This window comes from Lytechinus variegatus, chromosome 3 (genome assembly GCF_018143015.1).
Source record: "Lytechinus variegatus isolate NC3 chromosome 3, Lvar_3.0, whole genome shotgun sequence".
Taxonomy (NCBI): Eukaryota; Metazoa; Echinodermata; class Echinoidea; order Temnopleuroida; family Toxopneustidae; genus Lytechinus; species Lytechinus variegatus.
In genome coordinates, this window is record NC_054742.1 from 55,985,874 (window position 1) to 56,006,763 (window position 20,890).

Consider the following 20,890-nt stretch of genomic DNA (forward strand, 5'->3'; position numbering starts at 1 on the left):
TCCATTGTGAATCAAAATTTAATTAGCAGAACCATTTAAATTCAATCTTTAAATTCAACGAACATTATGACCATTTAGGAGTGGTTCTCAACTGTAATGAGGCTGTTTTATATTCATTGCCGTTGATTTTTTGTATTTTAATTAAAGCGTCGTTATCGTTATTATGGCATAATTCACAAAGTTTCCTCAATGTCAAACATTTTTCAGGACATTGAATTTATTTGGGAATGTCTTTTTCCTGAACTCATAATGAAGAATTATATTTAAATGAGATACAATTTAAACAGAAAAAAAAATCCTTCACGGGATGTTGGTGAACATGGGGAATGTGCTTAATATTAAATTCAATTGTTATGATAATTGCAGCATATAGGTAAGGACTATTTGATAATCATTGTTAAGTCACAAACTTAAATAAAATTAGTGTGATGGAGTGAATTTAGCAGCAGGCTGACATATTACTAATTAATTGTAAATTTGAAGGGGTATTACAAATGATAGTTTTGTTACTGACTTGTCTTTTATTTTATAATGTATTTGAACTTGTTGAAAGCCTTTGGAACTTAAATTCTTAAAGCCTATAAACATTATTTCATGGACCAATATCTTGTATATCAGAACAATATGCATGTCAATATTCAATAACGATCATTATAAGTTGTTTTCATCTGCACACATCTATAGGCTCACAATGCATACAAAATCGAGCAACAATCCCCTTGGACTCCCTTATGGAGAGATATGATTTGAATTAATAGTATAGATTATCAAAATAGAATTTAATTAACCCCCCCTATATAGATAATATTTAAAAAAGAAAAAAAAAAATAAATATATATAATATATATATATATATATATATATATATATATGTGTGTGTGTGAGGCTATACATGTACAACAGCTCTGTTGTACAGATAGCTCTGGGAAACCTTGATTGAAGCTACGCCTACCATTGTTCTCTTCATCCATTTCTTTACACAATATATATATATATATTATATATATATATATATATATATTATATATATATATATATATATATACGATATTGCATTTGGTATATAAAAAGCAAACGAATATTTTACAAGATTTTATTTGAAATATAACAGAAGAAACCTAATAATCGTACACATTCTTCGAAAATTGTATTCAACTTGTGTGATGACTTCTATCGTCAGAGGCGTCGATCGGGGGGGGGGGGCGATATATCGAACCCCCCCCCCCCCAATAATGTTAGCAACTAGAAAATGTCATACTAGTACCGTGTGTGTAAAATAAAAATGACACCTCACAAGTCCCCAATTTAAGAAAAAAAAATGTAATGAATGCATAACTATTAAGTATGACTGGAAAGAGTATCTATCGATACCATACTTATGTGGTATGTCTTCACGCTTGGATTATCAGTATGTATTCTTTGCAGCGATGTAAATTTTGATTTGCGCCAATGTAAGGCATGCCTGCATTGAATGAACCTCAGATACCACTGATCATGAGTTAGTATACATATTTGCAAATCTCTTTTCAATGAAATTATCATGAGAATTGATATCAAAAAAGTGTTTTGAAATAGATTTTAATGCAACCCTTGTAGGATTATGACATCGTCATCATTGCCATCTGGATTCATTCATTGCAGTCATGCCTTACTTTGGCGTAAATCAAAATTTACATCACTTAAAAGATTCCCTCCTATAGGTATTCAAATTGTTTGGGCGAACATACTCTTTCAGACCATATATAATAATTATGTGTTTATGACATTTTTTTTCTTAAATTGTGGGTTTTTGACGTGTCATTTTTTCCCCCACTCTATATGTTTTAAAAAGTTGAAAGTTGCTAATGTACGATTATTTTTGATGAGTTTGTTTCACCCTTTACCAGTCTAAATTTTCAAATGGATTTGTTGGAAATTTTTAGCACTCGGAATCATTAGACCCTATTTTTCTGCCCCGAAAAAATAAATGTTCATATTTTCCCTCTGTTATAAATTCGTGTATTAGAAAAAAATGCTTGGAAATTGATGTAATACTTTATAGCCTATACATTCTAAAGACAAACAAAAACAACGCATAACATAAGAATCGAACTAACATTATGATTTTTTTCTTTTAGCCAATGATACATGTCAATGGCCGCCTCCATATGATAATGTATGCTTGGGATTGGCCAATCATGAATTCAGTATCATCGACATGCTGAACATGGGAGTTAGAGCTGTGGAAATAGACAACTGGTACTGCGATGGAGAGGTATATAAAATTTAATTCAACCTTATTTTATTGCAACCATGCGTGCTTACTGCAGGTTTGGATTTTTTATACAAAGATTGATCATTACAACAGGGGCGAGGGTTCGGTGGGCTTCAGCTCCCTCCCACACGTTTTTTAAATTCCAAAACCATGTATAAAAATGTCGAAAGACCATCTGATTGTGATGTTTGCATAGTCACCCCCCCCCCCCCCACCCCCTTCAAAACCGTTCCGCGGCCCCTGTATGTTAATTACAGTACATGATGATGGACAGACCATTTAATATTTCAAAATCAATTTAAAATGAAATACATAATAACTAAGTAACAAAAAACATTTCGAGACTAATCTTCGTACTTCATTTTCTTACATCTTAGATGCGGATTGCTCATTTAGGAACACCGCTTGCCATTGGCTGCGGAGAGTTCAACGTTCTCTTTTCTGATGTCATAGCAGACATTGGCCAGTGGATGCAAGAACCGGGAAATGAGAATGAGTTCATTCAAATCTATATCAATGTAAGACAAAAAAATATCAATTCCTTTCATTTTATTTCATTGATTTCTACATTTTTTCCATATAAAAAATAACAAACAAAGTATGATAAATGGAGTACATAATTATACTAACTATCAATACTAAGAACAAAGTTGTATTTTCGATAACATAATGATTTAAGAAATTGAAACGCATTTTCCTGAAAAAGGCTTGTTCAAACGAGATGGGGTAATCAGAAAAAAGGTGTCTCTCAGTTTCTCTCTTACGAGACAAATGCTTGTGACATTTTGATAACTGAATGTATGATACGTATATATTTAGTTTTTCTTATTTCCGAGGGCGTAATGTAATCATCCATTCTGGAATTAATTTATACACTCTTGTTTCTCTGGAGTCAATTTTGACTCGAAAGAGAGCCAATTACGAGTCAACCCTATTCCTAGTCAAAGTGACCCAGTTTCCGAATGAATTTGACCCGAAAGTAATTGACATCAGCTGAAAAATCACTAAATTCAGAGTAACTTAGGAACTAGTCACTTTGACTCAAAATAGAGTTGATTCCCAGCTGCCAACATTGTTAGTCAAATTTGAATTCTCAGAAATAAAAGTTTATTATATCATTTGATAAATTGTATAGTTCTTTGCATGAAAGAAATGGTAATGTTCAATTGAACTTTTCCTCGAAAGAACTGTAATTTCACCATCTTAGTTTTTTTTCATCTTGTTGTTAAAGGAAAAATATGACCAGGGAAATGATGCTGAAGTCAATGGTCCAATGGAACGTTATTTCGGCCATGATGCCATCTTGAGTCCTGCTGACCTGAGAAATACTTACAACGGAGTTTGGCCAACACTCAGACGGATGAGAGAGGTAATAAGAGCATGTCCATGAATGGCCATTCAAAGCTTATGGAAGGGGGATAGGTGTTGGTGTTTTTTTTTTTACCTGATTGCTAATAATGCATCGATTTTTTTTAAAGCAAGCAATCGGATGAAGACGGCTTACGGTCCTCTCGGATGGACCTGGTAATAGAGATAAATACATTACCAAAAATAGAGCACCAAAAGTGGGAACTGGAGCCGTGTAGCAATCACTTAAAGTACATGATGGAAAATATACTCAATTTGATTGGTTAAAATCAATTTTCGAAACTATCATAATGCTCAAATCGTTATAATCATCATCACTTTTTTACAATAATAACTAATCGATAACTCTCTCTACAATATTTCTATGATATCAACTTCCATGTCGTGCTTAACATATCTTTCCTTGAATTCCTTAACATAATTTCTCTCTCCAAATCATTCTTCTTTCCTTTCATGATTTTACCCGCTTTATTTTTTTTCTTGTTTCTCAGCTCTAATATTTAAAAAATCTTTTCCACTCGCTATTTTTCTGTCATTATCGCTCTTTAATACTTCTTATCTTGTTTCCGTCCTAATATTCTTTGTATCTGTCATTTCCTTATTTACCATTCCTTTTAAATAAAGTGAAATCGAGAGAAACAGAAAAAAAGTGAGCACTGGAGACATGTGTGGCCTTAATTTATAGACAAGTTTTACAATATATATTTCTTTTAGATGTTAGTCAAATTTTGTGGCCACTAAAAACAGGTTTTCACTATAGACAGGTGGCCGATAAAGACAAATTTGAATGTATATGTAAAACCATTGCGCAAATTATTTCCTGGGGGACAAGACGCGTATTTTCTTTTCAAAGAAACCCCAGAGCGCGAAGCGCCCGAGCTTGTCATGGGGCGCTTTTTGCATTTTTTAAAGTGAAATAAAAAAACTTTGTGCACATTTTCGGTGAATTGTGTGGAAATTATCGGCAAAATATATTTTTTTTATTTTTTTGGGAAGGGCAACTGCCTTCTTCACCCCCCCCCCCCCCAGCTGCGTCAGACAATGTGTAAAGCAGAAAACTTTAAAATTATATTTTCACTGTAAAATCTGACACCAATTGGTGTTAATAGAGGAGCGCACCCTGATGTGTTAAAATTACACCCTAGAGATTGAACATAACACGAAAAAGTGACAATTTAACAACCAAAGGTGTTGTAATAACACCTATAGGTGTAAAACTAACACCACCAATTTAACACCGGTGTAAAATAACTGGTGTGGTCCTCTACGTACACCGGTTAGCACCACAGTTTTTGCTGTGTTGTTTCAAAGTTTGATTGATGATAATTCTCATTATGATTCTTGTCAGGATGGTAAGCGCGTCGTAGTAGTAAGCGGAGATGACACATTACACCAAGGTAAATACATTCATGTGAAGGGGTGTGACGGGTCAGGATCGAATCAGGTAAGAATGTTATTCATTCAGATATAAGTATGTAAACTCTTACCCGGCTAACTCAAAAACATTGTAAAAAATCATATTGTAAGCAAAAAGTTATGAATATATATATATATATTAATAAAAATGTATGGTATTATTATGGTTTAATAAGCGATTGTGTACAACATTTAGCTATCACCTTTTGTGATTTTTTAATCTACTTTTTGCCTTTCCTGAAAACAATATCAAAACATTTTAAAAATTTTAATCGTATGTAATTTGTGCCAGAGTAGCCGTTGTTTTGTTATTTGTGTGCAGTGTAGTAAACTTAATGGATACAACATTTTTGTTATCCTAAAGTTACATTACATTTTCGGGACAGGATAAATATTAAATGTTTATAATAATAATAATTTTCTATGAATATGTGGCCTATATTAACCCAGTAAAACATAAACACAAACAAACATTTTAGACTACAAATTATATTATGAGTAGTATATATCATAAAATAAAGTTATGTGCTAGCTTTGTATTTATGTGGAGTCATATTTAAATAGGAATGGCGATAACCGAGAGTCAAATTTAATCCAAGTTGAATGAGTGATATAAGGCATCAAAGTTACTCAGATTCAGAATAAATTTGACCCGAAATTATGTGCCATTAGCTGACAACTCATTTAGTTCGAAGTGAAGTTAGCCTGGAAACGCTACAATGTGACTTCCAGCTGGCGCCATCTTGAGTCAAATTTGAGTTCTCGCAAGTAAAAGTGTAGCTTCCTTTCACACCTCCATGGAAATGTCAAATTCTCTCTTTTATGGGATGGGCTTGTCTTTAAAATGGATAATTCTATCGATTATATTGAATACTCGTTTCTTTATATTATTTCGTCTATATAGTTCACAAATTATCCACAGTGTGGTGGGAAAACGGAAACCAACTGCAAGAGGTTTCGCGGTGATGCAACCCATTACGTGTAGGTGATATTTTTATTTTTTTAATCTGACTGGAATTGTAATTTCTAGTTCAAATTCCAGTTCAAAGTTCCAAATAAAAACATCATTTTCGCTGACATTCTCAAGTCCCTTTCTGGTTAATTCCCAGTAAATTATGATCTTGAATTCAACGAGTCTCTGTAATTAATTTTGGGTAAACGAACATCGTCTGTTATCATTTTCCCCATCAAATTCAAATTAATATGAGTCTATTACATATTGTTTTTCTCTCGTTTTTTAGTCATTCATGCGATTTTACTCCGATGAGTGCATATTAATAATTATACTTGCTTATTATATATAGCGCTTAACACTTACTTTGTCAGAAGTCTCTAAGCGCTCTACAGTATATGCAGCATAATTACCCTGGCTTTATAGCAGTGCAGCTGCCAGGTACCCATTTACCTCACCTGGGTTGAGTGCAGCACATTGTGGATCAATATCTTGCTGAAGGAAATTACGCCATGGTTGGGATTCGAACCCACGACCCTCTGTTTCAGAGTCCGGAGACTAATCCACTGGGCCACATCGCTCCACTATATGTCGAAAAGCTTCAGTATGTCCGTTTTTTAGGCTATTTTACGATAATATGAGTCTGTTTCTATGGTAACTATCGGATAAAAAAAGGACTTGTCAGATAAATGGTTTCATTTCATGAAACGCTTCCCTGGTTGGTTTAGGTCGACTAATAAACAACCCCCTCTCTCTCTCTCCATGCACTTCTCTCCAGTTAATGCCATGGTGCCGCTCGCTCCCGTCTTCAGACCGATGTAATATTATGATAAGATATGAACTATGCCATGCAACTTGTTTTCTTATTTACTTGATGAAGATACTGGCCATATATATTTTTTTATTTCAATAGATTCGATGTCATCTACGACGGGCCCACTGCGACCGGTGCCATCACCGATCTAAGTGAGATGGTGAAATGCCGCATCAATCTCCCAGCTACAGACATGGTCACCCCACAGCTCATGAAGACTGCGGTCTATACTTGGGCCTATGGAGAACCCTCAATACCGCTCGATGAAGATTCGTGCGTTATGCTTAGGTATGCCCGCATCCTTATTTTTAGGCGAGTCAAATTTTACTCGGACCAGTGCCGGATGGGAGTCGACTATGTTTGGGGTCAAAGTGACTCGTTTCTGGGTCATCTTAAATCGGATTTTTTTTTCTTTAGCAGATGACAAACATTGCTCGTCAAATACATTTGGAGTCATTTTAGCTAAGAATAAAATTGACTCCCAGCTGGCGCCATTTTGAGTCAAATTAGACTCCACATACTAAGAAAGTGTATACTTGTTATTAATGTTATAATATAAAGAATCAATCCAAGATGATTGTACTTGTATTCAAAATTAGATTACGATATTTTAAGCTATGGGATTGATTTTGGTTGATTAAGATTTTTAATCTTGGTTCATTCCCTAACCATGCACAATCTAAAGACAGTTATTTATTTCACGCAGCTTCTTTCTTCTATTTTTTTTCTTCATTTTTTTCTCCTGAAAAAAAAAAAGAAATTAGAAGTAGGTCTATTAGGCGAACATTGAGTGGTATAAGGCTATCAACTCAATTGATTCTTAAAACATGCTGAAAACAGGCCTATTTCTTTTACGACTTGCTAATACCGCGAAACTTAGGCCTATTTAATATAAAATCACACGACAAAAATATTATGTTAGGATCCAACCCTGCCAATGGCAAATGATTTTGGCTTTCCAGATAAACATATAGATGATATATTTATCATGTCCTACAAATATTTCATATTTAAATTTCAATTTTCAAATTTAAAATACTGATACATATTTTAAACACCGTTCTTAAGAATTATGAGCTCAACTACACTGCAGAAAAAAGACAAAAAAGAGACGGAATTAAATTTTTTTAATGATCACGAGAGTTAAGAAAACAATAACTGCTACATCTTATTAAATTTTACACTACAGTCATGAAGACTTTCGATGGTATACGTCTTCAGATTGCGACCAATCTTTAAGCTACGCGTGTCAAAGTTCAACTGACCCAAATGACTGGTTGGTAAGCGAATCGACGGGTCCTTATGACGTCACTCGAGAGCTGTGCCCCATTGGCTACAAGTTTAGCGTGCCACACAACGGATTTCGACAACAGAAGGTTAGTTATCTGCTGATGGAATACTGTAATTGAAAGCGAATGCAAAGTTTATGTCATTAAAAAAAGTAAGAATAATGAGAGATAAATTTACAGGGCAATGCCGCTTTGACCAACTTTATAGACGCACATTCAAAGGTTCCAAAAAGTATTGTTTTCCTTTCTTCCCTTTTTACTTTTAATTCTTTAGTAAATTGACAATTTTAAGGAAAAGGGATATTGCCCAGAAGCTAAAACAAAATAGATGTAGGTAGTGGCAGTTAGAGCGGATTAGGGAAGTGGGTAAATGATGTTTCACCAAGCCTTCTAACTGATCTGTAACTGCCATCTTTTTTGTATTGGTGTTCGTTTGAAAGGGATTGAAAAATTGGTTGTAACAGAATTACAATGTGCATTTACATAAATAACTCGTGTTATCTTTATTTCATCTGTCTTTTTTGTCCGTTTGATTTTGATAGCTGAAAGAAGCAATGAATGGAGCCTCAGTGTGGCTGAACTTCACGCCATGGCTAACGGGCGACTTCCCCATCACAGAAACGCCTCCAACCGACCCCACCTCCAACTCAGCAAACATCTTCAAACCCAACTGGACAAAATATGTAGTCTCATTTCTTATCTTGTTATTTGGCTTTATGGATTACTAATAAAAGCAGAGTAAGTCTGAAACGTCAGTTGGATTAGCAAAATTGTAATAATGGCATCTATTTTATGTAAAACAGGTCAAATCTGGAGAATTTTGCATTTCAAAACAAAATGAAAAAACGTCATGTGCATAATTTACTTAGAGTCCTGCATTCAGTAGGCCTATTTAAGAATTTATATAGACTGGTTTTTGTAGACTCATTATTTTTCAACAAATCCAAAAAGTTGGTTCAAATAAAATAATCTCAATTCATTTTGCATGAATATTTGCTTTAAGCAACAGCTGATAGGTTCATATTATAAACAATATGCGTTGGTTTATAAAATTCTGAAAGAGTTCATTTTTTGTTAAGCCAAGATAATGATCACGAACATTTCTTTATTTTTCTAAATACTGGGTTAAAAAACCAACGCTAAACATTCAAATCAAGAAATATATATTATTCAAAATTCATTTTATGTTTTAGTATATAGTTGTTAATAAACTGATACGTAAACAAAATAGACTTCAAATAAATGGACTATTAAACTTGATTTGATATGACTTAAAATGAAATACAATGGAGAAAAATTAAGTAAAACTTAATATTTGTGTAACTTTACTGTATTTTTTTATCCTGTCGTGTCAAGATTTGTCTTCACGTTATAATTCACAGACGTATCTTTCCTGGAATTAATATGATATATATACCGCCATAATCAAGAAAACTAAGTTGATCAAAGCTCTTAAGCATGTTTTGTATCTGGTGGTGAGCCTTAAAATACGATATCTCTAATATCATAAAACATTGCACATTATTTTACAAAGATTCCTCTCATTCTTGTTTGGGGGAAATGAATTTTCCAATGATATTGCATTCGAATGATGACCAAATCATTTAAAATAAATTTTCGAACTTTGATTGGAAGTCGATTTATTCTGATTACGTGTTTATTTTTACAATATTTTCAAGGTATAAAGGCGGCATCTTTGATGGAGAGAGAGAAAGTGGAAGGGGAGCATTGGCAAAAGGAAATTAAGAAGTGGAGAAAGGGAAAGATATTACAAAAAATAACTGGTGTCATGATAGTGTGTGTTTGAATATGTGAAAAAAAGTTAATAAATATAATCATGGCTCATATCCTGGAATCATTATGGAGCCAGGGGATAAATTGTACAAAAAATATACTTTTATACCCTATACTTCAAGTTTATTGCACAATGAGTTATTGGTAACATTGATCAAAATCATTGCCGTTAATGAAACACAATGTAGGATTCTTACGGCAACAATATTTCCCGTATCCTACAGTTTTATCTATTTTTATAGGATACTTTAAATCACATTTATTAACCAACCATCCAATAAATATGTCAAATATGAATTTTGCTCGAATTTAAAAATTTGCATCATCTCCCAATTTAATCTTAAATATTAATCAACCTTTCCCCTGTATATATCTCCAATCTTTTCATTTGCATTATTGCGCTATTTGCACTATTTCGGAAGTTTATATTATGGGATGTGATGGCCTTAAAATAATTTCATAAGGCACCGTTGTTTGCGATCGCATACATTCGTAATTCCGAAGCTTCGTAATTCCGAAGGTTCGGTTATTCCGAAGGTTCGTATTTCCGAAGGTTCGTAATTCCGAAGGTTCCGAAAACGAAATAAGGTTCGTAATTCCGAAGGTTCGTTAATCCGAAAACAAAATGAGGTTCGTAATTCCGAAGATTCGTCAATCCGAAAACGAAATAAGGTTCGTTAATCCGAAAACGAAATAAGGTTCGTTAATCCGAAAACGAAATAAGGTTCGTAATTCCGAAGGTTCGTTAATCCGAAAACGAAATAAGGTTCGTAATTCCGAAGGTTCGTTAATCCGAAAACGAAATAAGGTTCGTTAATCCGAAAATTAAATAAGGTTCGTATTTCCGAAAATGAAAATTATTCAGTTTGGTAACAAAAACGGTGTTGTCATTACAAGATTACACGATATTCTGCAATGATAGTAATAACGATCGATGATACATGCGTGTGTTGTGGCCAAAAGCATGTATTTCATTAAGAATTCAATAGGCGCCCTGATCAAGCATTTTATCTGAGCAATTGCTGCCTAAGCAAATGGTTTAAAGATGCAGGGATCAAGTGTGTTGGTCGCGTGCGAGTAACCATAGATAATAGAATTTGTATTGGAGGGGATGTCATTTTTTATAACAGCTTCTGCTGGTAATAAAAATAAAAATAATACTAATAATGATCCTTGTGAGATGTTGAAAGTGCGAATCGCAAGCTCAAACTAGTAGACATTTCATGTAACAAGACGTGAACTTAAACATTCTGAGCATTTTTTGTAATCCTGAGAAAAATGTGTATCTTTCTAAAAAATTAACTCGAGGGCGAGCTGTAATTTGTTTATATACTGACCTGGGGCCCGTTGCAAAACTCAGGTTGTTTTTACCGGAGTTTTTGCTCTGTGCTAAAGGCATAATGGCGGAAATCAGACTAACCTTAGTTTTCAGTTTTTACCAGAGTTTTCTCAGGTAAAATGTTTTATGCAACAGGCTTCTAAGTAATCTTTTAAGGACTGCATTTAGTGACTCATGAATAGAGTATATATCTCACGAACTAAATAATGAGAGCGCGAACCGCAAGCTTAAAATTTGTGATATTCCACCTGAAAACTGGACATTTTTATACTTGTTTGTAACCAGGAATAGAATGAGTTCCTCAATAAACAATATTTGATACGAGCGAGAAACGTGAGCCAAAATTTTCCGATTTTCCAACCTGAAAACTGGACATTCTAAGCATTCTTGTAAAAAAATAATAATAGCTGGGAGAACAGTTTTCAGAACTGAAGTGGCTTCCCAGGGTAAATATTATCTATATCATAATTATCATTATTATCATTCTAGGCCTACATGAAATTTCCAAAAGTTTGAGCACGTGATTCGCTCGCAACATCTCACAAGGATGCCCTTTCAACAGTAATTGACCAAAAAGGCGAATTATACATCTTCAGATTTGATTTCTTTCCCCCAAACCACTTGCTCGCTACGCTCGCAAAAATGACACATAGATATATAATTTATCAATCAGTTATCACTTAAAATATTTTGCTCAATGCAATTACTACAAGACACACAACCTCTTTACAGAGATGATAATCTCATGGTGAAAATATACGTTTGCCCCAAATTGCCCCTATTGGCCCCTTTTTGGGGGCTTTGCTCTCCCCCCAGGAAAATATGTTCCGCCGCCACTGGTTGAAACACGCATCGTCTTCATGGCTAACTGCAAACATTTCTTAAAATGTCCCCTTTAGATCAGGTCAGAGCTTATTGTTCAAAATGTCTGTTTGCGCTTCTTGCTCGCAGTTATTATCTAAATTTAGTTACATAGGCATCTCGTTTTGAAGATCACAAACATATTGCCCATCATATTAAAAAATATATAGCTCGCGCTCGCATTATTTAAAAAGGGTTTATCATGTTATTACATATTTACTTTATTTTATAAGTATAAAGCTAATTATTGACTGTGAGGACTACCCTTTCAAAGAAACAAACAAAAATCAACTTTAAGCTGCCGATCGAGGAAAATATGGCTGGAAAAAAATTGCCCCCCCCTATTTGACGATAGTTGGATCCGCCGGGAGGGAGGCAGGGGGCACTTCCCCCCAAATGAAATTAAAAAAAACAGGGAAATTAATATTTTCCAAAATGGGAAAGTTCCTTTTTCAAAAATAAATATGCCGTTTTTCGTGTTTTTCGAAATAAAATACTCTTTAAAGTATACAAGTTAAGTTTTCAGGCTGGAATATTGCAAATTTTCACTGAATGTTTTCTTTAACAGGTTTCTTTTCTGGTCAGTATGTTTAAGCTCGCGTTTTGCGCTCGTGTTAATTTTTTAGTTAGATGCACATCTGTTTAATGACAGCAGAAATCTGCTCGGATTTTTAAAAACTTATTTTCATTTTTTATTGAAAACCCTAAAGTTTTAGCTTGTGATTCACGCTCGCAACACCTCACAATAATGCCATTTTAAGAATAATTGACCCCCAAAAAGTTTTACAACTCAGTTCACCTTTGAATTTGTTTTACCAAGCCGCTCGCTCATTATACTCTCTCCCGAAAAATAAAGCCTAAATATACGTTTTGCCTTAATAAGAAATCACTTCATAAAAAGGTTTTTCTCTACTTAATCACTATCAAACACACAATGACTTCAAGCAGATGATAATCTTAAGGTGAAAATGTCAATTTTGACGTATGAGTTTCATTTTTTTGGCTTTACCCCTAAACGAAAATTCGTTCGGCCGCCCTTGCCTTCCCATCCTCATAACAATTGAACGGCAACAGTGTCCCCCGCCCCCTCCCCCTTGCCTCTGCCTCTGCTTTCCCGGTTTTCATTTTTCGGATTAACGAACCTTATTTTGTTTTCGGATTAACGAACCTTATTTCGTTTTCGGATTAACGAACCTTATTTCGTTTTCGGATTAACGAACCTTATTTCGTTTTCGGATTAACGAACCTTCGGAAAAACGAACCTTATTTCGTTTTCGGATTAACGAACCTTCGGAACAACGAACCTTATTTCGTTTTCGGATTAACGAACCTTCGGAACAACGAACCTTATTTCGTTTTCGGATTAACGAACCTTCGGAACAACGAACCTTATTACGTTTTCGGATTATCGAACCTTCGGAATAACGAACCGTCGGAATTACGCCACAAATGTTCGGATTAACGAACCCTTTTTCGTTTTCGGATTAACGAACATCGAGGTATAGGCAATTTACGTGTTTCGGAATTACGAACCTATGGAATAAAGAATCTTCGGAATTACGAAGCTTCGGAATTACGAAGTGTAACCGTTTGCGATAACCATTTTTTTTTATTCTCAACTCATCTCTAACTAGTGAGCAAATGAGTTTTCATTTAACAGATCTCGACTGTTTAATCCTTATTTTTTATATAACAACTTTATATTTCTTTTTCCCTTTCGTTATTGATAAATCACCTTTAACCTCTAACCATTCTCCGCTTATTATACACGCCCCTTGAAATAGTTTGTGGAAATCATTCTGATTTCTAACTACTGAAAATTTGCTCGCTCGCATGTAACTGCAATTCAGAAGTTTACATCACAACAAAACCGTTACGATAGTCAGCGAAAAAAAAGAAGAAATATTATGTACAAGTAATACACAGTTCTTGATGTTGTAATTACACACTTGAAATACGTTATAGGACACCATTCTGTCTTCCAACTATTAAGAATTTGCTCGTTTACTTCGCTCGATCGCTCGCATATTTAAACTGCATTTAGTAATTTATATCACATCAAAATCGTTACAATACATCCATCGAAAAAAAATGGTAGATGATAAATGATATTATTATGTACACGCTAAGTTTGGTGTCCCCCAAATTTTGAAATTTCAGGTCAATATATTGCTATCAACCCCCCCCCCCCACCACTGATCGGACCGGATTTACGCCAGTGGCGCCCCATGACGATCACCATTGCTTTCGAGTTTCTTTGAAAAGTGTTATGTCTTCCCGCCCCTTCCCCGGGAAAAAAATTGTGTATATATGTCCACAAGTGGATATGACAAAATACTATCAAATCGGGGACGTTTGGTATAAAGCATAGGGTAAACTTTTTTTCCCCAATTTTTTTTTAGTTCATTCTAGTACACAAATATTTTCTTCTGTATTGTTTCCTTTCACTGAATTGTTATCTTTCTCTTCATTCTGTAGGTCCTCTATGTAATTTGATTTGTAAAAAATGATTCATACTACGTGATGTAATATGTTGTAATTTCTTTATTGTTGAAGTAAGATAGTAAAAATTATACAATGAGAAATATGGTGTTATATGTCATTTGATTCCATTATTTGAATGTTAAAAAAAACATAATTTAGAAGAAACAAAAAAATAACAATATAACAAAAAAAAACATGCGGACGTTCCTTTATTTTTAGCCTCTCAAATGACTGCAAATCGAATGCAGATGGCTTTAAAATTCTCTGATTTTTTTTTTGTTGTTGTTACACGAATGCTTGTTGTATCCTGGAGTGTGTATCCCCCCCCTTCAAGTGTTATGACGGATCGCGTTGTTACCATCCACAGTTGGCGCCATGAACATTTATGTTCATTTACACGAAGCTGCTCCCCAGGTGCTTTGTGGTAAGTTTATTTATATAGAGGAAGTATCCTCCCGAACAAGTATAGAAGCACAAATAAGATGATAATCAGGGTGCCATATGCTCGTACAACCTTTTATCAGAAATCTTTTTTTTTGTCACAGGCCCATTACATTGGAATAAACTACTCGAACACCTCCGATTCATAGAAAACATTAAACAGTTCATACGGGAAATGGCTAAATGGGAACAAAACCTTTAATATGTAATAGGGACTAATGGGGGAATCTATTTTATTCTTTCTCCTCATTTTGTACATATTCTATCTCTTTTCATGTGTATATATTGTTTTCGTTTAGTTTTAGGTAACATCTGTACAGTATCATATTTTATTTGTTCTGTTATTTCCATAGTTAATTATGCTTATTTCATTTCATTTTTTCAATATTAGTATTTATGCTCTATTCTTTGTTTATATTTGAATATGTTACCATGTTTTATATTAGTGTTTGTTCACGAAGGGCCTAAACGAAAACCAGGCTGTTGCTGATTGATCTACCCTTCTTTTAAATATTTTAAATAAATAAATAAATTATGTGTGGGTGTGGGTTATCGAAGCTTTGTATGAAATATCCTTGGCATCACTGGCTTCCATGGGAGCATTTATCAATATATTTTGGCCCGATAAGTTATCAAATCTGACAACTTTCCTTGATTTTGATTGGCTGAGTGGCAGTGTTACTCTGGTAACTGTCGGATGAAACTGGACCTCTTGGATATTAAAATGTCTGACCACTCCTTTAATGAAACGCCCTTTTGACCCAAAAATATTCCACGGGCAAGAAAAAACTGAGAAAGTAAAGGGGTGAAATAATTAATTTATCGTCAAAATATATCCCCCCAAGAAAAAAAAAAGAGATTTTGGTACTTGACAAAAATCAACATATTTATTAGCTCGCATTTTTTTAGATAGAAATTTTCCTCATACACCATGTCCAGCCCCATAAGTTTGTTTTGCTCATTACGTAACTACTTAGCAGTTCGAAACCTTCAAGAATTACATTGCATTTAATGTGATACATCATAAAATGAAAATATAAAATTCGTAAATATTTTTAGATATTATAATCGGGATCATTAAACGAAATCGTGATTGATTTAAGTCTTAAGATCCATCATCTTTGCAAATATCATATAGTTTAAGATTGTCCAATCTCTTTTTATATATTAGTAGAATTATTAACAACTAGGAACCATTTGAGTTTTATAAGTGAAAAGACGGTCAAGGTAGCAGCGGACCTGTTCGCTTACTTGTAGCTTTAACATGTTTAACGTAATATTATCATGGTGATTATTATTATTAACAATGATCAATATAAAGCCTACTTATTTCCCCTCATGATTGACGAATCAATTTTTCTGTTTTTTACCCATTGTCGTTATGCTTTTTTTGTCTTATGTAAGGGTTTTTTCCTGTGTTTTTATTTTTTTTTTGAAATTTGTTACGTGTTGCTATTTTTTTTGTATTTTTGTTGATCCGCAATCATGTTTTTTCGGGGTTTACATTAGGTCCACGTTCTCCCAACCGCCGTTCCTACGCACATGCCAGCATGTTTATAAACCAACCAAAATATATTACGCCAAAAATATGGTTAATGTTTTCATGGTTTTGGGCTGGTCAGATATGACAAAATCACTGTTTTTACCTAGTTATATATACAGTTCATAAGAGGGGAAAAAGATTATGAATATTATCAGGAACAAACTAAGAGTGTAATTTCAGATGAGAATGTTATTTTCCATCTTTTAAGATATTTTCGCAGCGAAACCCTGCACTATAATCCCTTCATGAATATTCATTCGTGCGCGTTCGAATACTCGTAATTCATGTTTGATTGTCAGTACAGAGTCCTCGGGGAATCCCAAGGTTATTATTACAACGTTGTTGCACGATCAATTGCATTTTTCTGAATGTGGGTTTATACACCTTTTACACGCATCAAAGTAACCAATTTGTTGGTTAAAATTGCGGCCGACCGAAAAAATTGTCATTATCAACAAAATTTCTGGTATAGATTGTAAAATATGGATTTGTTGATTATGACCATTTTTGTCTGTCGCGAGTATCGCGACAATTTTCACGACTTATTGTTCAGCATTCTGTTTAAAAGAGTGGAGTTATATAGAAAATGATAGTTATAATACGATGACTAACTCTTGTTAAGGTAATAGAAGAAGAGGACAAAATAAAAGAAGAAAAAGAGAGAAGGGTTGAAAATATTGATAAAATGGGAGAGAAGGAAGAGAGCAATGAGGTGAAACAAGAAGAAGAATGAAGAGGAGGGGATAAGAAGAAAACGAAGGGGGGGGGGGTAGAAGAGGGAATGAGAAAAGAAGAGTGCCTGGAGGAGAAGGGGGAGGAGGGGACGAGAAGAAGGATATATGGGGAGTTTTATCATGCCTACATCAAGATGCAGACTTCACTTCTAACAGAATGAAAGAGGAAATTTGAAACGTTCATCATTAAAACTTTACTTATACTGCCACACTCATAAGATGGAAGGCACTAGCGTACCTACGGGCGGTCAGGGGGGGAGTCTGCCCCCCCCCCTGACGGGCCACAACCCATGCAAAGGACGTATCCCTGCCCCCCTGACGAGCTTGAAAGACCTGTTTTGCCCCCCCCCCCCCTGACGAGCTTGAAGACCTTTATTGCCCCCCCCCCCCGACGAGCTTGAATACCTTTTTTTTTGATAGTCAATTTTTATTTGTGATTGAAGACCTTTTTTTTCCTTTTTTTTTTTGCTTGTAATTTTTTTTAGCGGACGGTTTTGCCCCCCTGTGGAAAATCCTAGGTACGCCACTGATGGAAGGCCTATAATAGATCGCCCCGCAGATCGCTAGAGTAAAAAAAAAACAAACACTGTATATTTTCACCTGTGAAAAAATAATAATTAATGGGTACAAGAGTATTATATAGGCCTGCCCACTTAATAGGAATATTATACATTCTCATCAGTTGAAAAAAAATACAATTTTGAACCGATGTAAAAGATTATTATTATCAATGAGCACGAATGAGCGTATATCGAACAAACAATACATATTTTTCATATTTCCTCCTGTCAAACTTAAAAGAAGTAATGTTTCACTCCCAAGACGCCATAAAAATATAACGTTTTCACCATTTGAAATATTTTTTCGTTATTTCTCTTATTGTATTGTAATTTTCTGCTTACTTACTGATATAAAACACACTCTTGTCATATTCCGACTTCCCCAAAGTATAAATCAGTAAGGGTATGAATGGAAATGTGGTTTTAGGCCTATAGTAAAAAAAAAAATAGTTGAAAAAAAAGGAGGGGCCGGGAGCAAGCAAGGGAAGAAAACTGCCCCTTGCACATTTTCAATGCATATGGCATGTGTTGGTTAGGAACATGCAGGGGCGGATCCAGCTTTTTATAAAGGGGCCGGGGGGGTTGGGGTGGTATGCGAGGGAGCGTAGCGACCGAGTCCAAGCGAGGGGGAGGGAAAATTTTTGAAAATCTGTGTGTGAAAATGGCGTTTTCTTGCATCTAAAACACCACTATTTTTGGTATAGAGGTCGTTGCCAAATTAACCCCCATGAAAATTTGTAAAATTAAGTTGCATTTTCCTGCAATGTAAGGCCAGTTAACAACACAGATACAAAGAATTGGGGACCTTGGAATAAGCACTGTTAGCCTAATACTTTTATTATGAACAGCTTGTCACTGATACTCACTGGCAAATCTCAGTCAAATATGATGGACTGGCAGACTGGCCTTGGATGTTTCTGTACAAATCCCTGTGACATTTGTTCGCCCAACCCCCCCCCCCCCCCAAAAAGAAATAATAATAATAACAATAAATGAAATAAATACATAGAAATAGAATAAAATAAAATTACAAGTTTAAAATAAAGATAAGATTTTAAAAAATGGTCCCCGGATTTTTTTTTTTTTTTTTATTTTTTTTTGGGGGGGTTGCAACCCCCCCCTCTAGATCCTCTTCTGACATGGTACACTTCTAGATGGTGGTTTGAGAATTTCAGGCTGGATCTCCCTATAATGGTACCGCCCCTGCCCCCTGGAGCCTTGGACCACATTACCTGGCATGGCCCATGTTAATTGATGCAAACATATATCACTGCAACAGAGAAAACCAAACCAGAATCCATGAATAAACCGAGGCACTGGGAAGACACAGACTTACAGGTAAAAAGATTTGGCGCCATCTTTCGATCACGGAATCAACAGGTTTCATGATATTACTTTGCACCGAGTTTGCTAGCCGACGACGAGTGAAGCTCCCCGGTGATACAAGTTTCGTAATCAGTGATTTTATGTCTACTTTTTGGAGTTTTAAGTGAATTTTCCAACCTCAATCCGTAGAATGGTGTTTCTGTAACATGCCGCTTCGGTAAACTTCATCAGACCCGGGACTATTGGTGCGTTGAATCATTTGTGCTAAACACAATCTCGCTCGAGTTGCTTCCGGATTTTGCTTCATGCGGCTACTCGGCTCCGCTCCCGTGGAATTGGGGAGGTAGACTGGGATACCTAGGCCCCTTGAACAGTGCACTGTCTGTGGGAGTAAAACCATAGATTTACGTGCCAATATGGGGGAAATGGCTGCCAGTTTTCTACAATTTGGTGATATCGTATCGCTATTTGCAGAGGGTAGTGTAAATGGATTCATCCATACACTTGGGTAAGTTGTGATTTCTCTCTTTAAAAAAAAAAAATCAGGAAGACACGATGGCTGCTTTCTCCATCCTTTTTCAGCTCAGCCTCAGCTCAGGTCATCTTAGCCTGGACTCTGGAGGTGTCTGGGGAGTAATGTTATGAAAAGATTGGAAGAGCTTACGGCCATGTTTACGTCGCCATCTCGATTTCTTTGTCTTCCGCTCGGCGACAACACGCAAATCACGCGAATTGCGTTGTATCACTTGACAATGAAGAGAAAATTAGACTATTTAATATTTCCTATAATAAAACACAAAGGAAATAGTGAGTGGATGATGTCATAGTTTCCTCATTTGCATACCAGCCAGGATGTGCCTATAAATGTTTTGTGAAATTAAGCAAAACTTTAAAATGTCATAACTTTCTTATTTTACATCCGATTTTAATGAAATTTTAAGTGTTATGCTTGTTGGATTTTTCTCTTTATATTCAAATCAACTTTTGTTGGGGTGGACTTGTCCTTTAAACTCACCAGAAGAATAGAAAATCAAACAAAGTTGAACATAAAAAAAGCAAAACCTACATGTAATAGTCGGTGAATTATAAGAAAAAACGTATGTACTACATGTCTCTATCATTATCAAAATTTCCTTATACAGTGCGTATCAAAAAAAAGTTTACACTTGGAAAATATCCTGTAAAATTATACATTTGTAATATCCTGAAGATTTTTCCACATTTTAACATTAGTACAGATCCATTTAAGCAAATGATAATATAACTGTCAAAAAATATTTCCATTTGAGTGAGCACCACTTACTTTGAAAAAGTTAGTGAAAAATGATTTGTGCAGAACTTTGAATTAGTTAAATGCGAATAAGACTTGAACTTATTCATGAAGAACATGTGGAATTTAGCTAGTAAAATTTATTTGAAGATATCTTTACCTGTTTTTAACTTGTTTTCTTGCCCAAAACACTTTGAAGAGTGCATTGCGCCCCACCCCATTCCCCCACACACCGAGGCCATTGTGACGATATTTGCTTTACACTGAGCTGTCATTTACATGAAATGGCTGAGCCTTGATTTTCATTTTGTTAATCATTGTCAAGCTTGGAGAAAGTGAGGAAAAACAAGTATTAAATGAAAAATGAAATATAAACCCTTTTTAAATGGTAAAACTTTAGTGGAAAAAGGCTGGAGATGTCTGGTATAAACTTTTGTTCAGATTT

The 20,890-nt window shown here is 34.9% G+C and overlaps 2 protein-coding genes across 5 annotated transcripts in view; both read left to right on the top strand.

The window, feature by feature from the left end:
• Window positions 1–718: 718 nt before the first annotated feature.
• LOC121412078 lies at window positions 719–9,721 on the top strand (the record flags this gene model as incomplete). The annotated part of the gene is made up of 9 exons (XM_041604987.1): window positions 719–737; window positions 2,118–2,254; window positions 2,632–2,772; window positions 3,486–3,623; window positions 4,971–5,066; window positions 5,943–6,019; window positions 6,904–7,092; window positions 7,994–8,180; window positions 8,636–9,721. Coding segments are annotated over 9 exons (1,170 nt in total), but the record flags the coding sequence as incomplete, so codon positions are not given.
• A 9,504-nt stretch (window positions 9,722–19,225) lies between these two features.
• The window catches only part of LOC121411438 (inositol 1,4,5-trisphosphate receptor-like), a 121,004-nt gene continuing 119,339 nt past the window's right edge, over window positions 19,226–20,890 (top strand). For all 4 annotated transcript variants that reach the window (XM_041604174.1, XM_041604172.1, XM_041604173.1 and 1 more), the window contains exon 1: window positions 19,226–19,683. In XM_041604174.1, coding sequence (XP_041460108.1) covers window positions 19,592–19,683 — 92 coding nt within the window. In that variant the 5' untranslated portion in view covers window positions 19,226–19,591. The remainder of the gene's footprint in view (window positions 19,684–20,890) is intronic.